General features: G+C 50.7%; 7 protein-coding genes across 7 annotated transcripts; 3 read left to right on the top strand and 4 right to left on the bottom strand.

Annotated features, from left to right (window-relative positions):
- Positions 1-1,183: 1,183 nt before the first annotated feature.
- On the top strand, positions 1,184-2,607 carry J3458_004360 (uncharacterized protein). Its single transcript, XM_007809868.2, has 3 exons — positions 1,184-1,270; positions 1,345-2,161; positions 2,232-2,607. The coding sequence occupies exons 2-3, from the start codon at positions 1,988-1,990 to the stop codon at positions 2,496-2,498; spliced, it is 441 nt and encodes a 146-aa protein (XP_007808059.1). The 5' UTR covers positions 1,184-1,270; positions 1,345-1,987; the 3' UTR covers positions 2,499-2,607.
- A 933-nt stretch (positions 2,608-3,540) lies between these two features.
- Positions 3,541-5,283, bottom strand: J3458_004359 (uncharacterized protein; the record flags this gene model as incomplete). Its single annotated transcript, XM_007809869.2, has 1 exon — positions 3,541-5,283. One exon carries the CDS (start codon positions 5,281-5,283, stop codon positions 3,541-3,543), a length of 1,743 nt encoding a protein of 580 aa, XP_007808060.2.
- A 758-nt stretch (positions 5,284-6,041) lies between these two features.
- J3458_004358 (uncharacterized protein) lies at positions 6,042-7,085 on the bottom strand (the record flags this gene model as incomplete). Its single annotated transcript, XM_007809870.2, has 1 exon — positions 6,042-7,085. The coding sequence occupies one exon, from the start codon at positions 7,083-7,085 to the stop codon at positions 6,042-6,044; it is 1,044 nt and encodes a 347-aa protein (XP_007808061.2).
- Positions 7,086-7,782: 697 nt separating this feature from the next.
- On the bottom strand, positions 7,783-9,286 carry ATF1_1 (Alcohol acetyltransferase; the record flags this gene model as incomplete). The annotated part of the gene is made up of 2 exons (XM_066118170.1): positions 7,783-9,176; positions 9,247-9,286. 2 exons carry the CDS (start codon positions 9,284-9,286, stop codon positions 7,783-7,785), a joined length of 1,434 nt encoding a protein of 477 aa, XP_065976770.1.
- An 831-nt stretch (positions 9,287-10,117) lies between these two features.
- On the top strand, positions 10,118-15,334 carry J3458_004356 (putative NRPS-like protein biosynthetic cluster; the record flags this gene model as incomplete). Its single annotated transcript, XM_007809872.2, has 6 exons — positions 10,118-10,538; positions 10,629-11,014; positions 11,072-11,825; positions 11,897-11,949; positions 12,020-12,442; positions 12,515-15,334. The coding sequence occupies 6 exons, from the start codon at positions 10,118-10,120 to the stop codon at positions 15,332-15,334; spliced, it is 4,857 nt and encodes a 1,618-aa protein (XP_007808063.2).
- A 598-nt stretch (positions 15,335-15,932) lies between these two features.
- Positions 15,933-18,053, top strand: J3458_004355 (uncharacterized protein). Its single transcript, XM_066118169.1, has one exon. The coding sequence runs from the start codon at positions 16,048-16,050 to the stop codon at positions 17,815-17,817; it is 1,770 nt and encodes a 589-aa protein (XP_065976769.1). The 5' UTR covers positions 15,933-16,047; the 3' UTR covers positions 17,818-18,053.
- On the bottom strand, positions 17,119-19,693 carry J3458_004354 (uncharacterized protein). The gene is made up of 2 exons (XM_066118168.1): positions 19,041-19,693; positions 17,119-18,990 (listed from the first exon to the last, which is right to left on the bottom strand). The coding sequence occupies exons 1-2, from the start codon at positions 19,481-19,483 to the stop codon at positions 18,588-18,590; spliced, it is 846 nt and encodes a 281-aa protein (XP_065976768.1). The 5' UTR covers positions 19,484-19,693; the 3' UTR covers positions 17,119-18,587.
- Positions 19,694-19,728: the final 35 nt, after the last annotated feature.

Genomic DNA, 19,728 nt, shown 5'->3' with positions numbered 1-19,728 from the left:
ACCGTGATGGTCCATGACTCCATGGCATGATGGAACGTGCCTGTCGCTGGTTTACATTTCGAGTATACAACAATCACGTCCTTTGTCTGTCATGCGCACCAAGCTTGGTATCTGCCGAGCTGCCGTGCCCAACAGCGCAAGGGGCCGTAACTGACGGACAATTGTCAACGGTTCAACTCATACTAGGCAACTCATTTGCACACCCTGAATGGCCATGTGTCTGACTCGGCACATCCATGCGTCGTCCCCGACGTGGCGTACAAAGGAATTTGCCAACGGGGCAGGGAAGGAAAAAAATCCGCGTAAAGAGTATGCAGCTGGTTAAAAATGAGATTCTCCATTTCCATTGTTGTGGTGGCAAAGGTGCCTTGCAGTCACGGTCGGTTCCCTTTGTCATGGTTGTTGGTTAGGCCTTTCGAAATTGGTCATGACAACCTGCGGTGAGGCGGATCAGTTTCTTAGGCTCTTTATTTTCCAAATGTAAACATAGTGAAGCTACCCATCCGCAACGTCATACGACGGGGACTGATAATGTCGCACTTGATTTGGTGAGCGTTGGGGCGTATCAGATCAAAAGGGACTGAGCGACCACGACGGGAAACTTTCAGGGCACTACATGAGACGATATTACGGACCACTTGGGGCTGTAATAGATCCAACACGTGTCAATTGTACCTGGCGCTTCGTCATGCGCATGTCTCTTTCGTCTCGTGTCGGCTGTCCCATGTTGACAGATTCGCAGTAATGTCCCGTGTCCACGCTCCCGTCCATGTCCTCTTCAATCTGCCATCCATCAACACACGTAACCCGGAAAAGAAGTTTCTCCACAGTATATGTTAGGACCGCTCTGGTGCTTCTAGCCTAAATGTCAACTTCCTTGACCGCGGGTCAAGACCGTCCCATCATCATCTCGAAGGCGGGGGGGCCTTGGCGATCGCTGCTCCATTGAGGTGCCAATCATAATTATTTAGACCCAGGGCCTATCTGGTATCTGGAGTTGACAAGATTAGAGGGCCAATGCGGTGTTTGGACTGGTTCCTCAATTCTGGGCTTGGACAGTCTAATATCTGGAGACAAGAAGTCTGGTGTTTTCTAAACTGGATATTCTAAACAAAGAGGCCAGCAGAATGGTAAATTATTCTTGACCAACCGGGGACTTGGCGCCGAGTTCCTCACCATGGATGTTTGTCGTGTGTTTGTCTCCCCCAGAACTTGCACCATCTTGAGCAAACATCCACAGGACGGGCGTCATTGCCCATGTATTTCACCGGTTCGTATGTCCTTTAACTGAATATTTCACTGTGGTGTTGATTATAGGCAAAGAATCCTGACGTGTCCTTCTAGGAGCTAAGGTTGCATAACAGCAAGACGCTCTCTCACGCTTGGGAGCGACAGCTGTGTAAATTCCCGCAGGTAGATTATCGTCCAACAGACCAATACAGCACGCTCGTCTGACCGACAACTCGGCCCCCTGTAATACATCGCCGCATTGGGGTATACGCGGGTCTCAAACGGGCCGTCGTCGTTGTTGGTCCAAAGCCGTCCAACAAACGTGTCAGGCGTCTGAGCATTTCCACCCCCAAGATTGGTGGCAACCCAGGTTACCAATACACACCTGGTAACTACTGCAGCCATTAGACATTTCCCGCCGATCGCTGGAAAAGCTTAATAACTTTCCTCTCCATCTACTAGTCATGAAGGAGATGACGGTGGCCTCGGACCAAATAGGGGCTACTTGGACTATCCGGCTCAATAGTATAAGTGCCTAGTATCCCTCCTCTCAAAACCACAAACTACATCCTCTTGCATCTTCACAAGCTCAAGTCACTCTTTACCCAGTCACTCCTTCAATTTCACTTGCATAGCCTTTACGCCATTTCTTTCGCATAAGCAAGCCATCTCGTTTCTTACCTTTGCGTCTAATAACCAAGCCATCTCGTTTCTTACCTTTGCGTCTAATAACCAAGCCTTACTTAATCTTTTCAAAATGAAGTTCATCACCATCCTCGTTGCTGCCCTTGCCGGCACTGCCTTCGCTGCCCCTTACAAGAGATCCGTCATTAGTAAGGTCACCAGCGTCCTGGGCGGCGTTTCTGGCAATACTGGTGCCAGTCAGCTCGAGAACCAGCTCCAGGGTGTTTTCGGAGGTTCGCTTGCTCAGGTAAGCTCAACGTGCCTTCTATAACATACAACCTCCCGTCTCAAGGAATCAAGTCTAATACATACTACAGATCGAGCAGGCCCTCGGTGGCGTTCCCCTGGCCAACAAGCTCCTGGATCTGATACACGGCGGCCTCACGCCTGCTGCAGCCCAGGCCATCGGCCAGGGCCTCGCCATGGTCCAGTCTGGCCTCCCGATCAACGCCGTCAATGCCTTTCTCAACCAGGCCACCAACGGAGCCGTTGCCAATCTCGAGAACACTCTTGGTGCCAGCGATCTGGTCGGCGCCCTGACCGGTGTCACCGGCTTGGTTAGTGGGATTGTCGGCTCCGTGTAAGTGAGGGACCATGTATCAAGAATTGCAGCGCGTGTAAAACGGTGCAGTATTATGAACGGAATTTCTTTCAATGTCAGGACTCAGATATGTTGAATGAGTTTAATTCTTTTGGGGGCGATACGATAGTTGCATAGACATATATATATATATATATATATATACACCACCAAGACGGCGTTGTGGCACAGCCTCTTTTATTGCTTGCTGCCTACTTTAATGTGAATGCGATGCACATGTTACTACTAACGTAACAGGCCTGCTCGTGTGAAGGATGGAGGGACTTTAGTTCACTACATACTGCTGTTATGTACTTGTATCCTTGTTGTCTCGATTATAGTCGGATAAATCATGCGGAAAATAATCTCGGGGGACTATTCGATTTTGAGTGTGCAATATAATGATCTACAAAAGGAAATTGATCCGTAAAGGTTTATTTTGTCAAACGCGAAGGAAAAGAAGTCGTCAGCCGAACCAAATCGAGTATTGCGAGTTCTATTTCTCTTTGGAAGTTCTTCGCTGCATGTACACATGCTACCCTAAAGCTTGCGACGTAAGTTTCCGTGAAAACACTACATCAACTACCCGTTAACACCTGGGCGGCTGGGCAAATGAGATGTACAGATAAGTCAGGGGTTCAGTGCAGATGTATATTTCGAGGGTGTGTGATTATGAGTATTCACAATGTAGTAGAGAGGGCCATGCATATATGTGTGTGCTCAAGTGAATCTCGCTTGTAGCAACCCATATCGCCTCTCGCCAAATCACCAGCACTCGCGACTTAGACTATTCGGATAGACAGCCAGGGCTTGATAGGCCGACTTAATTGTCATTTATTATAGATGCTCTCTATTAACTAAATAAATACATATACTCACACTTGTCGCTTTATTTGTGGCGAGCAAGACTTGTGCTTGTGACAAGTTCAAGCTGCTGCCACAGGTTTGCGTCTCTGATGTAAATACCTGTACAGATGCCAGAAGTTGTACTGGCTACACGCCCATCGTGATGGCCTTTTTTTGGGAAACAAGCAAAGATCTCAAGCCTAAATGACCTGTCCCTTGACCTGCTTCAAGCCTTTAACGTCGGTGTTTCGCCAGACGGCAACTGCAGCGAGGCCAACAGCCCAGATAGCTGTACCAGCAGTCAACATCATAGACTGGGCGTCTGCGTAAGCGTGCTGAATAGCAGTGCGAGTGGGCGTTCCTATCGGGTAACTGAGCTGAACATCAAGCGCGGCATAGATGTTGATAAGATTCGGCTGATCTTCCAGCGGCAAATACTCAGCAAGCTTGACGGGGAAAACAGCCTGCCATATGGCACCAGCAACTGTAAGACCGATGGCGCCGCCAATAGACGAGAACATGGATAGGATAGCCATGACAACTGCAATGTGCTGGTGGTCTGCGGCGGACATGGCGGCAATCTGCGGAGTGATGATGATGACGCCCGAAGCAAAGGAGATGAATATTTGACACATGATGAGATAGCCTACGCTCATACTCGGGTCCCGAAAGTAGACCATGAGCCCCATGAACAGCGTGTAAATGGGTATGGCGACGTAAAGCGTGATGGCCTTGAAGCGGCCGGTATAGCGAATGGCTACGCCGGCGGCAATCGAAAACAGACTACCACCGAGGCCATATATTTGGACGACGTAACTAGCCTCGGTGACGCTGAGGTTTTGGACCACTTGGAGGTAGGAGCTGAAAAAGCTGTTCCAACACCAGAAACTGATAAACAGCACAGAGCCAAGTACGCAGGCGCCGACCATGTTGCGGTCAAGCAACAGTGCGTAGGGGATGAAGGTGACGGGAGCAAAAAACTTGTCCCATATGGCAAACAAGGCAAGGAGAGCGACACCAAAAACCAACAGACAAATAATCAGCGGCGACCGCCACCCCTGGGCCTGTTGAGTATACAGGTTGAAGGGTAAAAGGAACAGAGCCAGGCCGGCCGTTATCAACAGAAGGCCAATGGCATCGAATTCGCGGCAGTAGTACAGGAATGACTGCCAGGGCGTCCTTGATCTGGATCTTGGTTTGATGATGCCCTGTTTCTTAGCCTTGAAGTAGTTCATCATCAGCAGGCCAAACAAAGGGAGACACAAGACAGGCACAATGATGGAGAAGGCGCCGAAGCACCAGCGCCAACCAGGACCCTCGAGGAAGCCTTGCGAGATCGGTCCGCCCAGCCAAATGGTGACGATGTTGGGCGACGCAGTCAATGCCGTCATGAGCCCACGGTTGCGCAGCGCCGTCGTGTCGGCGACAAAGATGTTGACGCTGTAGAGCAAGGCGGCAGTTCCAACGGTCCAGAAAACTTGAGCGGCGGCGTACATTTCCACGCTTGTAGTTGCCGCCATCATAGCCAGGCCGATGGCGACGACGGCAAGAGACGTCATGTAGCCCTGAGGTCGCCCAAACACGTCGAGTATCTTGGCAACCGTCAGATTACACGCTCCTCCAAAGATGCTGCTGAGGATGCCGACGGTGGGCGTGAGAGAATGCTGTTGGAAAGCCGAAGTCACAAAGGGATTCAGGGCGGCCTCGGCAGCCTGTTGCGTCAGCATGATAAAGTAGACGATCCAAATCAGTACGTAGGCGACTATGAGGCTCGTTTTGGACCAAACCGTGGCGATGGCCTCAACTTCCAGGACGCCCGCCTGGGCCTCCTTGTCTGATGTTGCACCCGCATTATGCTCCGACTTGTTGAACAAGTTATCACTCACATCGTGGACCACTCCGTCTCGGTCCTTCTCCATGTACTCGTCGGCGTGGGCCGGCATTGGCCGCGGATGTTGACTTTCACTCATGGTTTGACGACGGGAGCATACAAGACAACTTGTGGCACGGACAAGGACAAAGGATGGGGATTAGATGGACTTTCGAATCCAACCATCTAGAGGACTACATGATGGTTCCACGCGCGCTTAGTTATGTACCTTGGGTGCAATCTTCCGTGATTATCAGGATGGTGGCCCGAGCTGCGCAAAGGTTTGAGCAAATAAGTCAACAAACTCGAGCGTTCCCACACCGACGCAGGATGGATGAACGGCACTAAACAAGTATCTTGCTCAACTCGAGCAAAGCCTTGCAGTTTGTTGATACGCCATCAGGTCACGGCCCTATTCCCAAGGGATTGCCCCCCCGGACGACGTTGTGCCAGTCTTTGCCAAGTGAAGTCGGGGTCCCATACTGATGCTGGTTTCGAGCACCTTTAGGAAGCAATACCTTCTATAACATTGATAGTATCCTGAAGGGCGAAGACACTAAATGAAACATGGAGGATGGTCCCGTCTATGGCTGGCTATATCCAGACCCCAACGGCACTTTGGGCGTTGATTTGGAGGCAAAGAGAAACAATCTGTCAGCCGCTCCCGGTCGAATAATAATTAGCTCAATTCAACTCACGCTGCGACAAGTCAAGGGTATTGATTGGAGGGTGGCTAAGCTCCATGTGCCATGTTGTCAACCAACACAAACACCAAAACTGCCAGATCCAATCCAACATACAGCCTCACGATCTCGAGGCCGGTCCACATTCTTATTTCTGCACAATCCTCCTCAGCCAAGCCTGCTTAGATGCGATGGCGGCGCGAATGAGTGCCACATTAGGGTTATCCGTCCCGTCGAACAAGTGAAAGGCCCCCGGCCAGACATGCAGTTCGCACGTCGAACCGCATCGCCACATATCCGTGGCAAACCTCACGGCAGCATCACGGAATACCTCGCACTCCGCAACGTCCACGTAGGTCTGTGGGAGATTTGACAGGTTGTGGGCGCGGGACGGCGACTGATACGGCGAGACGCCGTCGGTTCCCCGGGCTTCCCCAAGAACGTGCGCCCACGCCATGCGATTCGTGACGCCGCACCATGGGCTGCCGTATTCGAACTGCTGGTCAGAGACGCTCTGACATCGGTCATCCAGCATGGGGGCCAGCAGCATCTGGGCCTTGATGGGTGTCGCGGGAGACTGCCTGTCTCGGGCCATGAGGCACGTCGCCGCCGCCAGAGCCGCGCCCCCGGACACACCCAGGACAATTATGCCCGCTGGGTCAATGCCCAGCTGCGAAGAGTTGCTGGACGCCCACACGAGTCCGGCGTAGCAATCCTCGGCTGGTCCCGGGGAGCGAGTCTCGGGCGCGAGGCGGTACTCGACGGACAGGACGACACACTCGATGCCCTCGAGGAGATGCAGCAGCTCGTTGACTCCGGCGAAGCGATCGCCGGAGACCATGCCTCCTCCGTGCATGTAATACATGCCTGGCAGCACATCTGACGTGGGCTCCTTGGGCGCAAATGCGGACACGATGACTGTATTGCCATCAGGCCCGGGGACACGATGCTCCGCGTGCTTGAGGTGTGGCCTCCCGTCTGTAATAGCATCAGAATTGTAAGACGAGGCTTGGTCAGCTCCGTCCGATGACAAGCCGCGCATAAAGCCGAGATCAAGTTCCTCGGGGAGCAGGTATGAATCGATGATGGGCGCAAGCGCCGGGTCGATGGCCGGGCGTGGCATCCGGATTCTAGAATCAAGCTCCGCCGCCTGAGAATAGCCGTAGGGGTATTCCGATAGTTTCCTGCTCATTTTCGAGGCAATATAGATGGTGGGAAAGTCGGTGGGCGTTGTGCTGCGCTGTCCAGGCCTCCGAGGACGGTTGCAGCAAAGTAATATGTTGACTAACAACGCGCCATTGTGGAGGGCGTGAGATGGGTTGCCGGGTAAGATGCGCCTTTTTGCGTCAGTATCTGGGATTGAGTAACATGTGGATACTTATACTGGACTATCCTGGCGTATATATAGATGCTGTGCAATAACCTACGTACGTACGGAGTGCAAGGCATCTTTGATACTGTTTCTTTGTTGGTGAATATCAACTTGGAGACTCTAGGCGGCCAAGCCCTGTGCTAAAACGAAACTGACCGCTTACCTATTGGTGCTCGCAAGGAACTATGTATCAGCATAATCAGCATGGTGTTAACAGCAATTTAGACTTTGTCCTTTACACACGGGATTTCCGTCTGACATCTAGAGCGGACTCCCTGGAACCTTGACGCCTCAATAATACAAAACCCGCCGGGCTTATACAACCCTGTCACATCTTGGCAAGCGTCCATAACATTACTATCCTATTGCATTGATACATTGCGGGAAAGTGGTCATGGCGCCGTCAGCCAAATCTCTAATATCCCGTGGTTTAACGCCCAATAAAGAAAGCTGACGCCCCTTGTTGTACAGCCTCCCCTAGTAGAAGATGTGGTAAATGGTGCTTATACGACGCGTGTCATTGATACCTGCTAAAGTACGTCTCGGCTCCTTGCAGGATACTATCCATAATACCATCCTCAACAACACCGTCCTGCCAGCTAAAGCCTACCGTCATCGAGCCGTTCCCACCCGTGGCAATGCTAATGGTGACTGCAGCCCCAGAAGCCAGAGCACTTCGACTAAGCATCACTCTTCCTACTTGCCAAAGAGGAGCACCCTCAGCAGAGAGGTTGGTCGAAGACGAGAAGACCCCGACGTTGGTCACCTCGAAGGCTGCGTCGCGTGGCTTCCCGAGCATGGATCTGCAGATGACGGAGAAGTCTGGGATAGTTTTGAGGACGGCAATGGCGGTATAGGGCTCACCGGTGGGCGATACATTGCCGCGATAGTCTTTCAACGCTTCGGATACCTGCCGGGCCCCTGGCCAAATGTCCGTTGACGAACCGGAATGGCTACCACTGCTCGGATCCGGCCGCGTAAACGACACCCTGGTGGCGTCAAAGTAAGTTCCGATAGCATCATTAGCAACGTCGCGAGGCAGAGTCAGCCACGGCCGTAAGCTGACGGGGATAATACAAGTGAGGGTGTCCTCGGTCTCTGGAAGCCTCGTGAACAGAACCGACGCCATCATGGATGACAGGGCGGCAGTCACTGATGTGCTTTGCCCCTTGCACTCCCGAAAGAAGGCTTGAGACACGCCCGGCGAGATGCAAAACGACGCCCAGCGAGACTTGCAAGGCATGCGGATGGAATTGGCGGTCCACTCTTTCCGGGTCTTGCTTCCAAGGCCAGGGGGGTTGGGATGAAGTGGTTGAGGATGCAAGTCTTCGACCGGTGGGAGAACCAAGACTTTCTCGTCCGCCGTGACGCTGGACTCAGTCTCGGGGTACAATGAGGAAGTGGAACACGCAGCCACCAGGGCGTTCCGGAACGCGTTATGGAATACGAGTCCAGAAACTCCATCCCCAAGTGCGTGATGGTAGATGAAGCAGGCCGTGAACTCCGTGTCCACACCGGGCGTTTGCAAAATAACCAGGCGCCAGAAAGGCAAGGTGCCGTAGTCGGACTTGAAGTTGGTATTGTGTTGATCCTCCAGGATGGCATCCAGCTCCTTGTCTTTGTCTTCTGGACCAGCAGCCACAGGAAGAGAGCGTTGGAGGAAGTAAATACTCCGGTCGAGATCAACCGAAGGGAGAGATGCGAAGTAACTTTCCGGCGTGTCCTCATTGACAGGAATGGCAAAGAGTACGCCATGTTTGCGGATCACATCTCTTGCCGCCGAGTAAATCACACGGCGCAGGTCAAATCCAGCCGGACAGATAGACTCGGATAGAGTGTAGTAAGCTGAGAATCCGATGTTATTGAAGAAGCCCAGATGGTGGCAAGATGCCGAGACTTGTTCAAGTTTGCCTGTAAGAGCCGCATTAACTTGGGAGTTTGGAATTTACGTCGCACATCTACTCGGTGAGTATCAACATACCCAAAGGGCGCAGCTTTTCTAGATGTAGCATCTTCGCCATCGTGGTCTAGCGAGGCCGTGACCGCGCGAGAGAAGCTTGAATTCTAAATTTTAGAAGTCGGAAACAACTTCAAGATTGTGCTACAGACGGAAGCTTTGAAAACATGGTAAATGGTGTTTGTGATATACCGGAGATTTTGACGTTGCGACTTGCAACGACCTTCAGCCCGAGCGCCGTCTCACACTGGGCTTGAGGCCAAATGGCAACAAATTACTAATGCCAAGCATGGCTTGTTGCCCTGTCGGAGGGATATTAAGCTCATTTTGTTTTAGACATTCCGGGGCTGCATGTTTATCCTTCCTCTCTGCCGGGCTTTACTGTCATTTGCCTCAAACAAGCTCAACGGAATGCAAGCAACTCGCCATGTGTCATATAGCAGACCCCTGACAACGAGGCTCACCACAGTCAGACTGTCATGTACCATGACAGCCCATGCGTCACACGTGAGTGCTCCATTGTAAGAAATTTTTTGCTCAGCCATGTCAGTAATCATCGGACACGGCTTGCCCGGCTCGCTTAAAGGCCTCTCACTATTCCTTGATCGGTTTCTCTTGGGATGGGCTATCTTATAAAAAGAAATAAAACATCTTTGCCTTTTTGCATATGGAAAGTTACTGTTTCAGTCCCCATTTAATGGTCCGGCCGCACATCTCTTAGCTGTCTTGGCCACACTTGTGAATGTTGTCACATCTGCATGGACCAGGACTTTGCCTACCCACCGCTTTGCCAATCAGCGTGCACTAATGTTGGGCAATACAACCTAAACTGAGTCAAAGCAGCGGATCATTACTCAATTCTTCTAATACAACATCTCACTTGGCCGTCGTCAAGATGAGGATTAGAGATGATCTTCAGAAAGATGACCTTTTCAGGAACGATGAAGGCTCCTCCTCTTCCATCAACTCTTCAAAGCCTGACGTTAATTCAGAAGATACATCTCGTCGAATCTTAGATGTTATGGTTGAGTATGCCCTGAACAAATTCGACGACTCAAAGGAGCGACTGGAACAGGGCGCAGACACGTTCCTGTCGGCTATACATCACTTCGTTGCTGCAGGGACCCGGGTAGAAGCATGTCTCCCCGCATTTCCATTCAAGTCTGCCAACAAGGTGTACAAGGTTCTTGGTAACCTGCCAGATAAGGCGGAAGAGCTAGCTCTCTGCCGGTTAAACACCATGTGTACACGCATACAAGAGGTGTACCAGCCTGGCGCTCAAGTCACCATTATATCGGATGGCATCACATACAACGGTGAGTTGACAGTGTGCAAAACATGCCCAAATTAAACTCAAGGAATAAGAAAAAAAATGCTGATACAGTTACATTATGTCTCGTAATTAGATTTGTTGTGTATATCGGACCAAGACACATGGGCTTATGGAGAGGCTCTACGAAAGCTGGCGGCCCAGAAGAAGTTCAACTTCATCAGCTTTTCCAGAATGAAAGACCTCCTTGACTTTCCTTTGCCCCAAAAGATGACGGAGATTACTTACGTTGCCAACTGCACCACTTTCCGCCGCTTGCTGCTTAACAAGTACGGCAAAGCTGACCTCGATATCGACCATGAGATTGCTACGAATCCCGATACAAAGCTAACATACCTCGGATACAAGAGGTTCTTGGAGTCTGATTTAAAATACATCTTCCCTAGAGGAGCGGATAGAACTGCAAATGGCTACAGGAGGGATTGCAAGTATCTTGCCAAGCAGATGTTGATCCGAGGTTATGTAAGTGAAGCCACAATATCATCCCTTTCAGCACATCACTAAAGGGCTCTCCAACAGGCCTTTGCGGGTGCTGTCAAGAACGCCTACCCCAATCATTTACGGCTTTCAATCCACGAGTCGGTGGTTGGTAACAAGGTTTCGATATGTCTACTCAACACCAAGACTGGATTCACGACCCCATGGCACTGCAGCGTTGCTCAGCTAGCAGATGGGGAATGGATCAGCGCTCCCATGGGTGAGTTCATCAAAGATGATAGGCTGGAGCTCATATACATGGATGGTCAGCCAAGTTACTTCAAGGAGAAGCCGCGGGAGGCAGACGCCCTTGGCATCAGTGAAGCGACAGCAAGCTATCTCCAAGAAGCCCGGCCTCTCAGCGCAAGTGGATATCTCAGCGGAGCATCTACGCCCATGAAAACTTCGCCTGGACGTTCTTCTCTCACACCTCCAGCAACCGAAAAAAGCAGTGCGGCTACTACGCCCAAGACGCCGCCTCCTCGCGCACTTCCATCTTGCAGTCCGGACGCCGTCGCGGAGCATGAGTTGAATAGTGATTTTCTACTGGAATGCCACAATGAATCTGCTTCGATTCCGTACGGCAAGAGGCTCATTCCTCAGATCATGGACAGCTTGGCTGTTGCCGAGCCGGAGCGTACTGTATTCTCGCTGACATCATTGTCCCACGGCTCACCTGAATTCAAGCAAATTTCTGCTCTTGCATTCACCAGGGCTGTGGACAAGACTGCATGGTGGCTTCACAACCGTTTTGGCAAGCCCGAGTCTGTCCTCCCTATAGGATATATCGGACCACGTAAGTTGAGCAAGATTGCCCCGATGCTGGTCCTGTGTTGCAGCCATGGCCTGACTCTATATCTCACAAAGATGACCTGAGACATATCCTGTTGACCTATGCTTGCGTCAAAGTTGGCTACGCGGTAAGTTTTGCATCAAATTAAAGGTAGAATCCAAACATACCATCGCCAGGCTAACTCCCGTCAACCACAGGCCTTGTTTCTATCACCCAAGAATAATACAGAAGGAGCATTGGCAGTCCTTGAGGCAACAAAATGCAATATCTGGGCTACCGCGGGCGGAGCTTCACCAGTACCTCTGGCTAGGGAAATCCTGCGGCAACGTTCTATGAATGTGCTGCAACTTCCTTTACTCGATGAGCTGCTTGATGCCGATTCAACTGAACCATTTCCCTACACCAAGTCGTTCGACGAGGCCATCGACGAGCCGTTTTGCTTCCTGCATACCTCTGGGAGTACAGGAGTGCCGAAGCCTATCCCATGGTCTCATGGCTTGATCGGTACCATGGATGCGGTGCGACTGCTGCCGCCCGTTGACGGTGATGACAATTTGCTGCCATGGACATCTGACTGGAGATCAGGCGATACAATATGCTCATCGTTCCCTATGAGCCATGTGCGTATACCCTTTCGACTTCGCCAGAACACAAAAGCGATATGCGCCTGGTGACTGACCGATAAACTACAGGGTGCTGGTATTATAATGGATATCCTTATGCCCGCCTTGTTTGAGTTACACTGTGTCTTGGGACCGGCGGGTGTTTTACCCAGTCTCAATGTTATCGAAACCCTCGCAGAACATGCCAAGATTGATATCTGGAGCATGGTTCCGTCTCTTGTGGACGAGGTTGGGGAAGCTCCGGAAGTTTTGAGCAAGCTGAAGCCATCTAAATTCATCTGCGCATCTGGTGGTCCTGTCAGTCCTATAAGCGCCGGCAAGGTAAACGAGGTCATAAGAGTGTTGAAATTGACCGGCACAACAGAGGGTCTGTTTATAGGAAACCTCGTGACTCCGAGAGAGGATTGGCTCTGGTTCTGCTTCCATCCGTACTCCGGGTTTGAGTTCAAAGAAGTCGAGGAGGGAACATATGAGCATTGGGTGCATCGCAATCAACACTGGCCCCTGTTTCAAGGAATCTTCCACACTTTCCCAGACAAAGACTCAATCAACTTTAAAGACTTGTACACGAGACATCCTACCAAGCCGAATCTATGGGCTTACAAGGGAAGAAGCGATGACCTTGTGGTGTTGTCCAACGGCTACAAGATTACCCCCTTGGAAATGGAAGCTTTTATTACTACTCACCCTGCAATCAACGGATGTCTTATTTTTGGCACCGGGAAACCACAGGCAGGTCTCCTCATAGAGTTGAAGGACCCTTTGTCGAAACCTGACACGCTTCTCGACAGCATCTGGGAGACGGTCAAGAAGGCCAACTCCCTCTCTAGACACACAAACCAGCTGCTGAAGGACTTTGTTACCTTTTCAGAGCCCAACAAGCCTTTTATTCGCACGGATAAAGGCACTGTCAAGCGTACCGCTACCTTGGCACTTTACGCCGACTATATTGAACGCTTCTACGGTTCTCGCAATGAAGATTTTACTGGCAACTTCCTCGTCGACTTGAACTCGACTACATCAATTCAGAATTGTCTCCGTGAGATTCTCACGTCCTCAATCCCTGGCATTCAGGACGTACCGTCAGATTCGAATCTATTTGATCTCGGGCTGGACTCCCTCGGCGTCTTTGCAGCCATCAAAACTATTCGGGCTGCTACAGGCTTGGGAGAGCAGGTCGCTCCTCGCCACATTTACGCCAATCCCACAATCACCAGCCTGTCTGCTACTATTGCACGCGTAGCGGCTACAGTGAAGACAACAAACGAGTCTGTCGACGGGGATGATGATGATGGGGTCTCCAAGATGAGAAACATGATTGCCAAGCACAGAGCGCGACAATCATTTCCTTTGAACGCATTGGACTATGTCAACCCGAACCACGGCATGGGCCTTGTGTTCTACATTTCATTACATGAAGGCGTCAGCTACGAGCAAGTATTCACCAACTTGCAAGAAGGTCTGAACCGAACGTTCGATATGATCCCGGCTCTGAGCGGCAGGATGATGAACCGCTCAGAGCAAGAAATCGGGTATACTAAGGGGGACCTCTGCGTCACCATTTCGCCTTTATCTATGGCGGCCTCTGTCCGCAATAGACTGAGATACAAGGATCTTTCCGGCGTTCTTCCGTCGTTTGCAGAGTTGCGAGAAGCGGGATTTGCACCGTCCGCCTTCAAGGACAGTCTTGTTTTACGAGATGACCCCTTCCCCGAGATGCCCGCCGACATCTTCGTCGGTCAGGTCAACTTCGTTTCAGGGGGCTGCATCATCGCCGTCGAGCTAAACCATTGCTGTCTCGACGGTATCGGCGTCATGGTTGCTATCAAGGCTTGGGCCGAGAACTGCAGATATCTCCAGGGCGACAAATCGGCAACGTGCGATTGGTATGATCCAGAGAGTTTCAATCACAGTTTGCCCGAGATAATTCACGAGCAAGAAGGCTGGATTCGACCTCTTCGTGAAATTGATCCCGGCACATGGGGATTTCTACCATTCTTTCCCCCGGAGGACGAGTCCCCCAGAGGAGCCGTTGAGAAGAACTCGACGGCCATCACACCCGTAGCTCCCCAGAACGTGCCAAACGAATGGACACTCAATCCTCGCCCTGTATTTCCCCTGCACTCTGTATGGCCGCTTCCTCGCGCTGAAAGATGCTTGAAGACTACCTTGTTTTCGATCACGCCAGACAAGCTGGAACAAATGAAGCAGGACGTCATGGCAGACCCCGAGGCCAAAGGGGTCATCACGTCCATAAGCGATATCTTGCAAGCCTTCTTCTGGCGAGCAGCTATAAGGGCACGATATCGCGTTGCTACGGAAATTCGCAAACAAACCTTTGGTCCTGAGGACATGTCCATTCTTGAGCTGCCTACCGATGGCCGCCCATACTTCTCCTCACTACTGCCATCGACTTATATGGGCAGTCTCCTCATTCTCAATCGGACCAGCATGCCCGTAGAGAAACTCTGCTCTTCCAAAACAAGTATTGGACAGGTCGCGTACCTGCTCCGTCAGTCCGCCGCGCGCATCACTCCTTCTCTTGTGCATGATGCCTTTACGCTCTTGCAGTCTCTCCCAGACCACAGCAGATTCTCGACGGCAAATATGGGCCTCGAGCATATGCACGCCATGATATCCAATATGATGCTGTTCCCAACGAGCGAGATTTGCTTTGGGGACAGGTTCTTCGCCAACCAAGGTTCCCCCGAGTCTATGCGGCCACAAATAGAGCGTGGCAACGGCCGCTTCAGGTTTCTTGTCATCTTTCCCGTGAAGAAAGACGGAGGAGTTGAGCTAGTTCTGGGCACACATCCAGAGGAGTTGGAAATGTTTAAAACGGATGAGGAATTTACAAAGTACGCGAATCTCGTAGATACCTGTTGCTAAGCTACAGCTTGGGTCATTTATATACGGGGCGAAGGACTAGACTGTTAAACATAATCCATATTCTATTCGAGTAAGAGTGAAATGAGCACATCAGAGATTCTGTCTGCTTGTAAGCGAATAGATACTTTGAATACCGAAAAAGTGTCATGAGCAACTATACCACTATGGATCGTCTTCCGCTTCGAGTTCCCAGGTAGTCTTCAAACACGTTTCGTAAATCACCCCGTTCCATCCGACCATAATGCGGTTCTCTCTCAAACGTTCCTGTGGCTGCTGTGATACAACTCCGAATACCGCCTAGGGACTCGACCCATGCCGATTGAGCAAGTTGTGCTTATCTTCGTGCGAGAAGATCCCATGTGAGCAAGTTTTTACTCCGCCATTCCGACTCCCCACGCCATGGGCTGAGCTGCTCTTTGCATCCTCCAACTTGCGAAAAAACAGGCAGTGTCAAACAAAAATATCCGCGAGAATCCTAGTTTTAGCGAGGTTAGCAATATCTATTATTGTGCGTCTATTGACTCCCTCCCCTCCTCCCTCGCTCACTCACTCATGCATAAACTTGCTCGCGCAGGCACTGACCAGCTCCTCTCCACTCACAGATTCACATTTGACAGCTTTGCCGGGCAACCTCACCCGTTAGAGCCAACCTCTCTCTTACTGGTGCTGTTTATTAAATCGAGGCCTGCTCTGCTGCGCAGAGTGAGAAGAGCATGGTGCCAGCGGTCAATTCTCAGGTTGGCACACAACCAAGGGCCTACACTGCCCTTGACAGCGACGAAAGCTCAAGTCTCCTCAGCGATCACGATGTCGACGGTGACCATGATGGAAATGAAGACCGCGTTTGGGCTTCTGACATTCAGTCTGGTGTGCAGAACATCGAGGCGATGACGGTGGCATGGACCACTAGCGCCTTAGTCTTCGCCTACATCATGATATGGCTCACTTACTTCGTTGAGGGCATGTTGACTGGCACCACAGCTATCCTAACGCCTTATGTCACGTCTGATTTTGCTAGGCACTCCCTCACGCCGACCGTCGGTATCCTGAGCAATGTTGTCGGCGGCGTCACCAATCTCACTCTGGCCAAGGTCCTCGACGTCTTTGGTCGGCCTCAGGGATACCTCTTCTGCATAGCTGTCGCCATGGCTGGGCTCATCATGATGACCCTATGCCGCAGTGTCCAGGCATACGCCATCGCCCAGGTCTTCCAAGTAGTTGGAAACAACGGCATTTTGTACAGCCTGGCTGTCTTCGTTGCCGATACCTCTTCACTGCGCAATCGGGGTCTCATGCAGGCCATCGTGAGCTCTCCGAATTTGATTACGTGCTGGCTGGCCGGCCCGATATCCTCTGCGTTCCTGAAAGGATCTAGCTGGCGTTGGGCGTTTGGATTGTTTACAATTCTCGTGCCATCTATTACGCTCCCGCTTTTCGGCCTTCTATGGATCAACTTTCGAAAAGCCAAGGAGCTAGGCCTTGTGGCAAAAGGCGACAGCGAGAGTGACCTCACCGGCTTGGAATCCTTCATTTACTACTCTCGGCAGTTTGACGCAGTGGGCCTCGCTCTGCTATCGGCGGGTGTCGCTGTCTTTCTTATGCCCTTCAACGTATATACACTTCAAGGCTGGAACTCTCCGCTTGTCGTCGCAATGCCGTCTATTGGCCTTCTTCTCATAATTGCCTTCGCCATCTGGGAGAGATATTATGCCTCTATCACTCTCCTACCCTTTCCCTTGCTCCTTGACCGTACTGTCTTAGGGGCTTGTATTCTGTCTGCTACGCTATTTGTTAGTTTCTGGTGCTGGAATAGCTTCTTCAGCTCGTACTTGCAAGTTGTTAATGACCTCAACGTCGAAAACGCTAGCTATGTCGTACAGTCCTACACAGTCTGCTCGGTTCTGTGCGGCATCATGGTCGGCGCCTTGATTCACTACACTGGACGGTTTAAACCAGTCTGTCTTTATATTGGAATCCCGCTCAGCATCCTCGGTTCGGGCTCAATGATGTACTTCTGCAAAATGCAAAGCAGTGTTGGTTACATCATCATGTGCCAGATTTTCATTTCCATTGCTGCCGGCATTATTATGGTCTGTGACGAAGTCGCCATTCTGGCGGCTGCTTCACACCAACACGTCGCTGTATGTCTCGCAGTGTTGGGAATGTTTGGCAACATGGGCGGTGCCGTCGGCCTGACCATTGCCTCTGCAATCTGGCAAAGTGTCTTTCCTAATAAGCTGAGGGCGTATCTTCCTGTTGAGGAGCTCCCTAATCTGGAAAAAATATATGCAAATATCTCGACCCAACTGTCTTATCCAGTGGCGTCCCCGGCACGTCTGGCGATTCAGCATGCGTATGGGGACGCTCAGATGAGGATGCTGGCTGTTGGCACGTCAATTTGGGTTGTTGGCCTCGTTGCGGTCATGATTTGGCGAAACATGAATGTGATTGGTATAAAACAAAGCAAGGGCCACGTTTGGTAGACTTTTGTAAACTGTCCAGGATGGTTGCTCAATGAGGAGTGATGGGTTAAGTGAAGCACCGTGGTTTGGCGTATCTTGAAGAAATTTTACAGCTCAAGTGTCAAAATCTCCCATCAATTCTCAACCAACCCCCCCTCCTTCCTTACCCGGGGGAGACCACCAATGTGGGCGTCGTTGAGGAGAGTCAATCTTCTTGCCGCCAACCGAATACAAGCTGGAATCTTCTTCGTAATAGCTGGACGGGATTTTTGTTGCTGAAGATGATCAAGATCCGACTCTGATACACACTGAGGATTCGTAGGTTCAAATTGTTGACTGAAATCTCGGGAATCGCTCGCCCAGTCGGAAGGTACCAATCAAGGCATACACGACTCTTGCGAAGACCAGGACTTTTACAGAGTATTTCCCTGGTGCGTGTGTTATTAAATGCTTGAAAATTCGGACGAGTGAAGAATATGAGCTGAACTGGTTTGACACGATAATGATTTAAATCCTATCTACCTTTTTTACTGCCAATAAGGCCTTTTCATAACTGGTATAATTGGCGGGGTGCTATTTGAAGCCCCCTGTGATCTTGATGGCCACTGAGTTAGCCGTTCTGGAGATATCTTCTAGATCGAGGTAATTTTTAGGGCAGCTGCATCAATCATATCGCATGGAGCAATCCGACCCATGCAACATGATTTAACTGATGAGCACAACCAGCTGTTGCTATAACTTGGAGGCGCCACGGAGAACTAATTGTAGTCAGGGTTCTCCTGTAGTTAGTATTAACTCTTGCCTAGCATGACCTTTTGGGGCAAGGCTTGAATCCCTTGTTGCTGTTGGGCAATCCGGGTATCATGAACCTTGCGGTCAATTGTCTTGAAGTCAAATGCCCCCTCTAGCTCTAGCCGAATCGATAACAATTGATCTTGGGCTATTTTTATGTCGTCTGGTTTATTGTCTTGGACAACATGGGATTTGACTAGGAGTATCCAGCGATTTTGCATGTCGACTGGGGTTACAGCATCCCAAGCTGGTAGTGATGCGAGAGGACTTGGTTGCTGGCCACCTCTGGACTCCAATGGCGCATAATCGCCAATCGGTCTCAGGAAATACTGCCGAGTAAGACAGAACTCTATTTCTTCTCGAAAAAACCTGTAATTTTCTTCCAGTATTTCGGTTTTGAACCTGGCGTATGTCAGCTGGGCGGAGTCACTCTAACCTGAGACCCTGCATACCTATAATTATTATCTCGCATGATTGGCAGTAGTTTCTTTTGCTCCCAAATTTCCACCATTTTCCTTTGAGTAAGCAATGGTCTTCCATGGGGAGGATCTGGGAAATCTGCCCATCGCAATACACCAGGCATGCTGTCCAAATCCATAGGTGCCGAAGAGGGACCCATGTCTCGGTCCTTTACAATCTCGTATCTAACTTGAAGGATACATGACTGGCGGCTGAGGCTTTGATGAAGCTCTTTCCATAGTAATGCCAGGTCTTTTCGTAGGGGCTTATCAATGGATGACTGGTTTGTGATGCCGCTAGGTCTTGGGGGGCCCTGCAAGTAGAGCACCCTGTTCACAGTCTCCCAGGGTGACATGGCACAGAAGCCACTTAGGACAGCACATGCTGCGTTGAAGTCCTTGTCTTCAACCAAGGCTGTAAGGAATAGTTCGTACATTATGAAGAAGATGGCGATGTGCTGGGTATACGGAGTACGCGAGGACGATCTATCAAAGAGGCAGCCTTAAGTACCGAGGTGCCGTATTCCTGGCGAAGGAGTCACGTCTGAGTCGACAATTTAGGAATAAGGCCTGCTCCAAAACTCAAACGCTAGTCTTAACAAAGGAAAATTTGATAGATGTTCTCGCTTTGCACGAATTCGCCCTCGGCTGCGTTAAATCATTATGAAGATCAGATCGCGAA

Source organism: Metarhizium acridum (genome assembly GCF_019434415.1).
Source record: "Metarhizium acridum strain ARSEF 324 chromosome Unknown scaffold_29, whole genome shotgun sequence".
NCBI lineage: Eukaryota > Fungi > Ascomycota > Sordariomycetes > Hypocreales > Clavicipitaceae > Metarhizium > Metarhizium acridum.
Note: the sequence above shows the minus strand (reverse complement) of the source record. Positions and strands in the feature narration are given on the sequence as shown.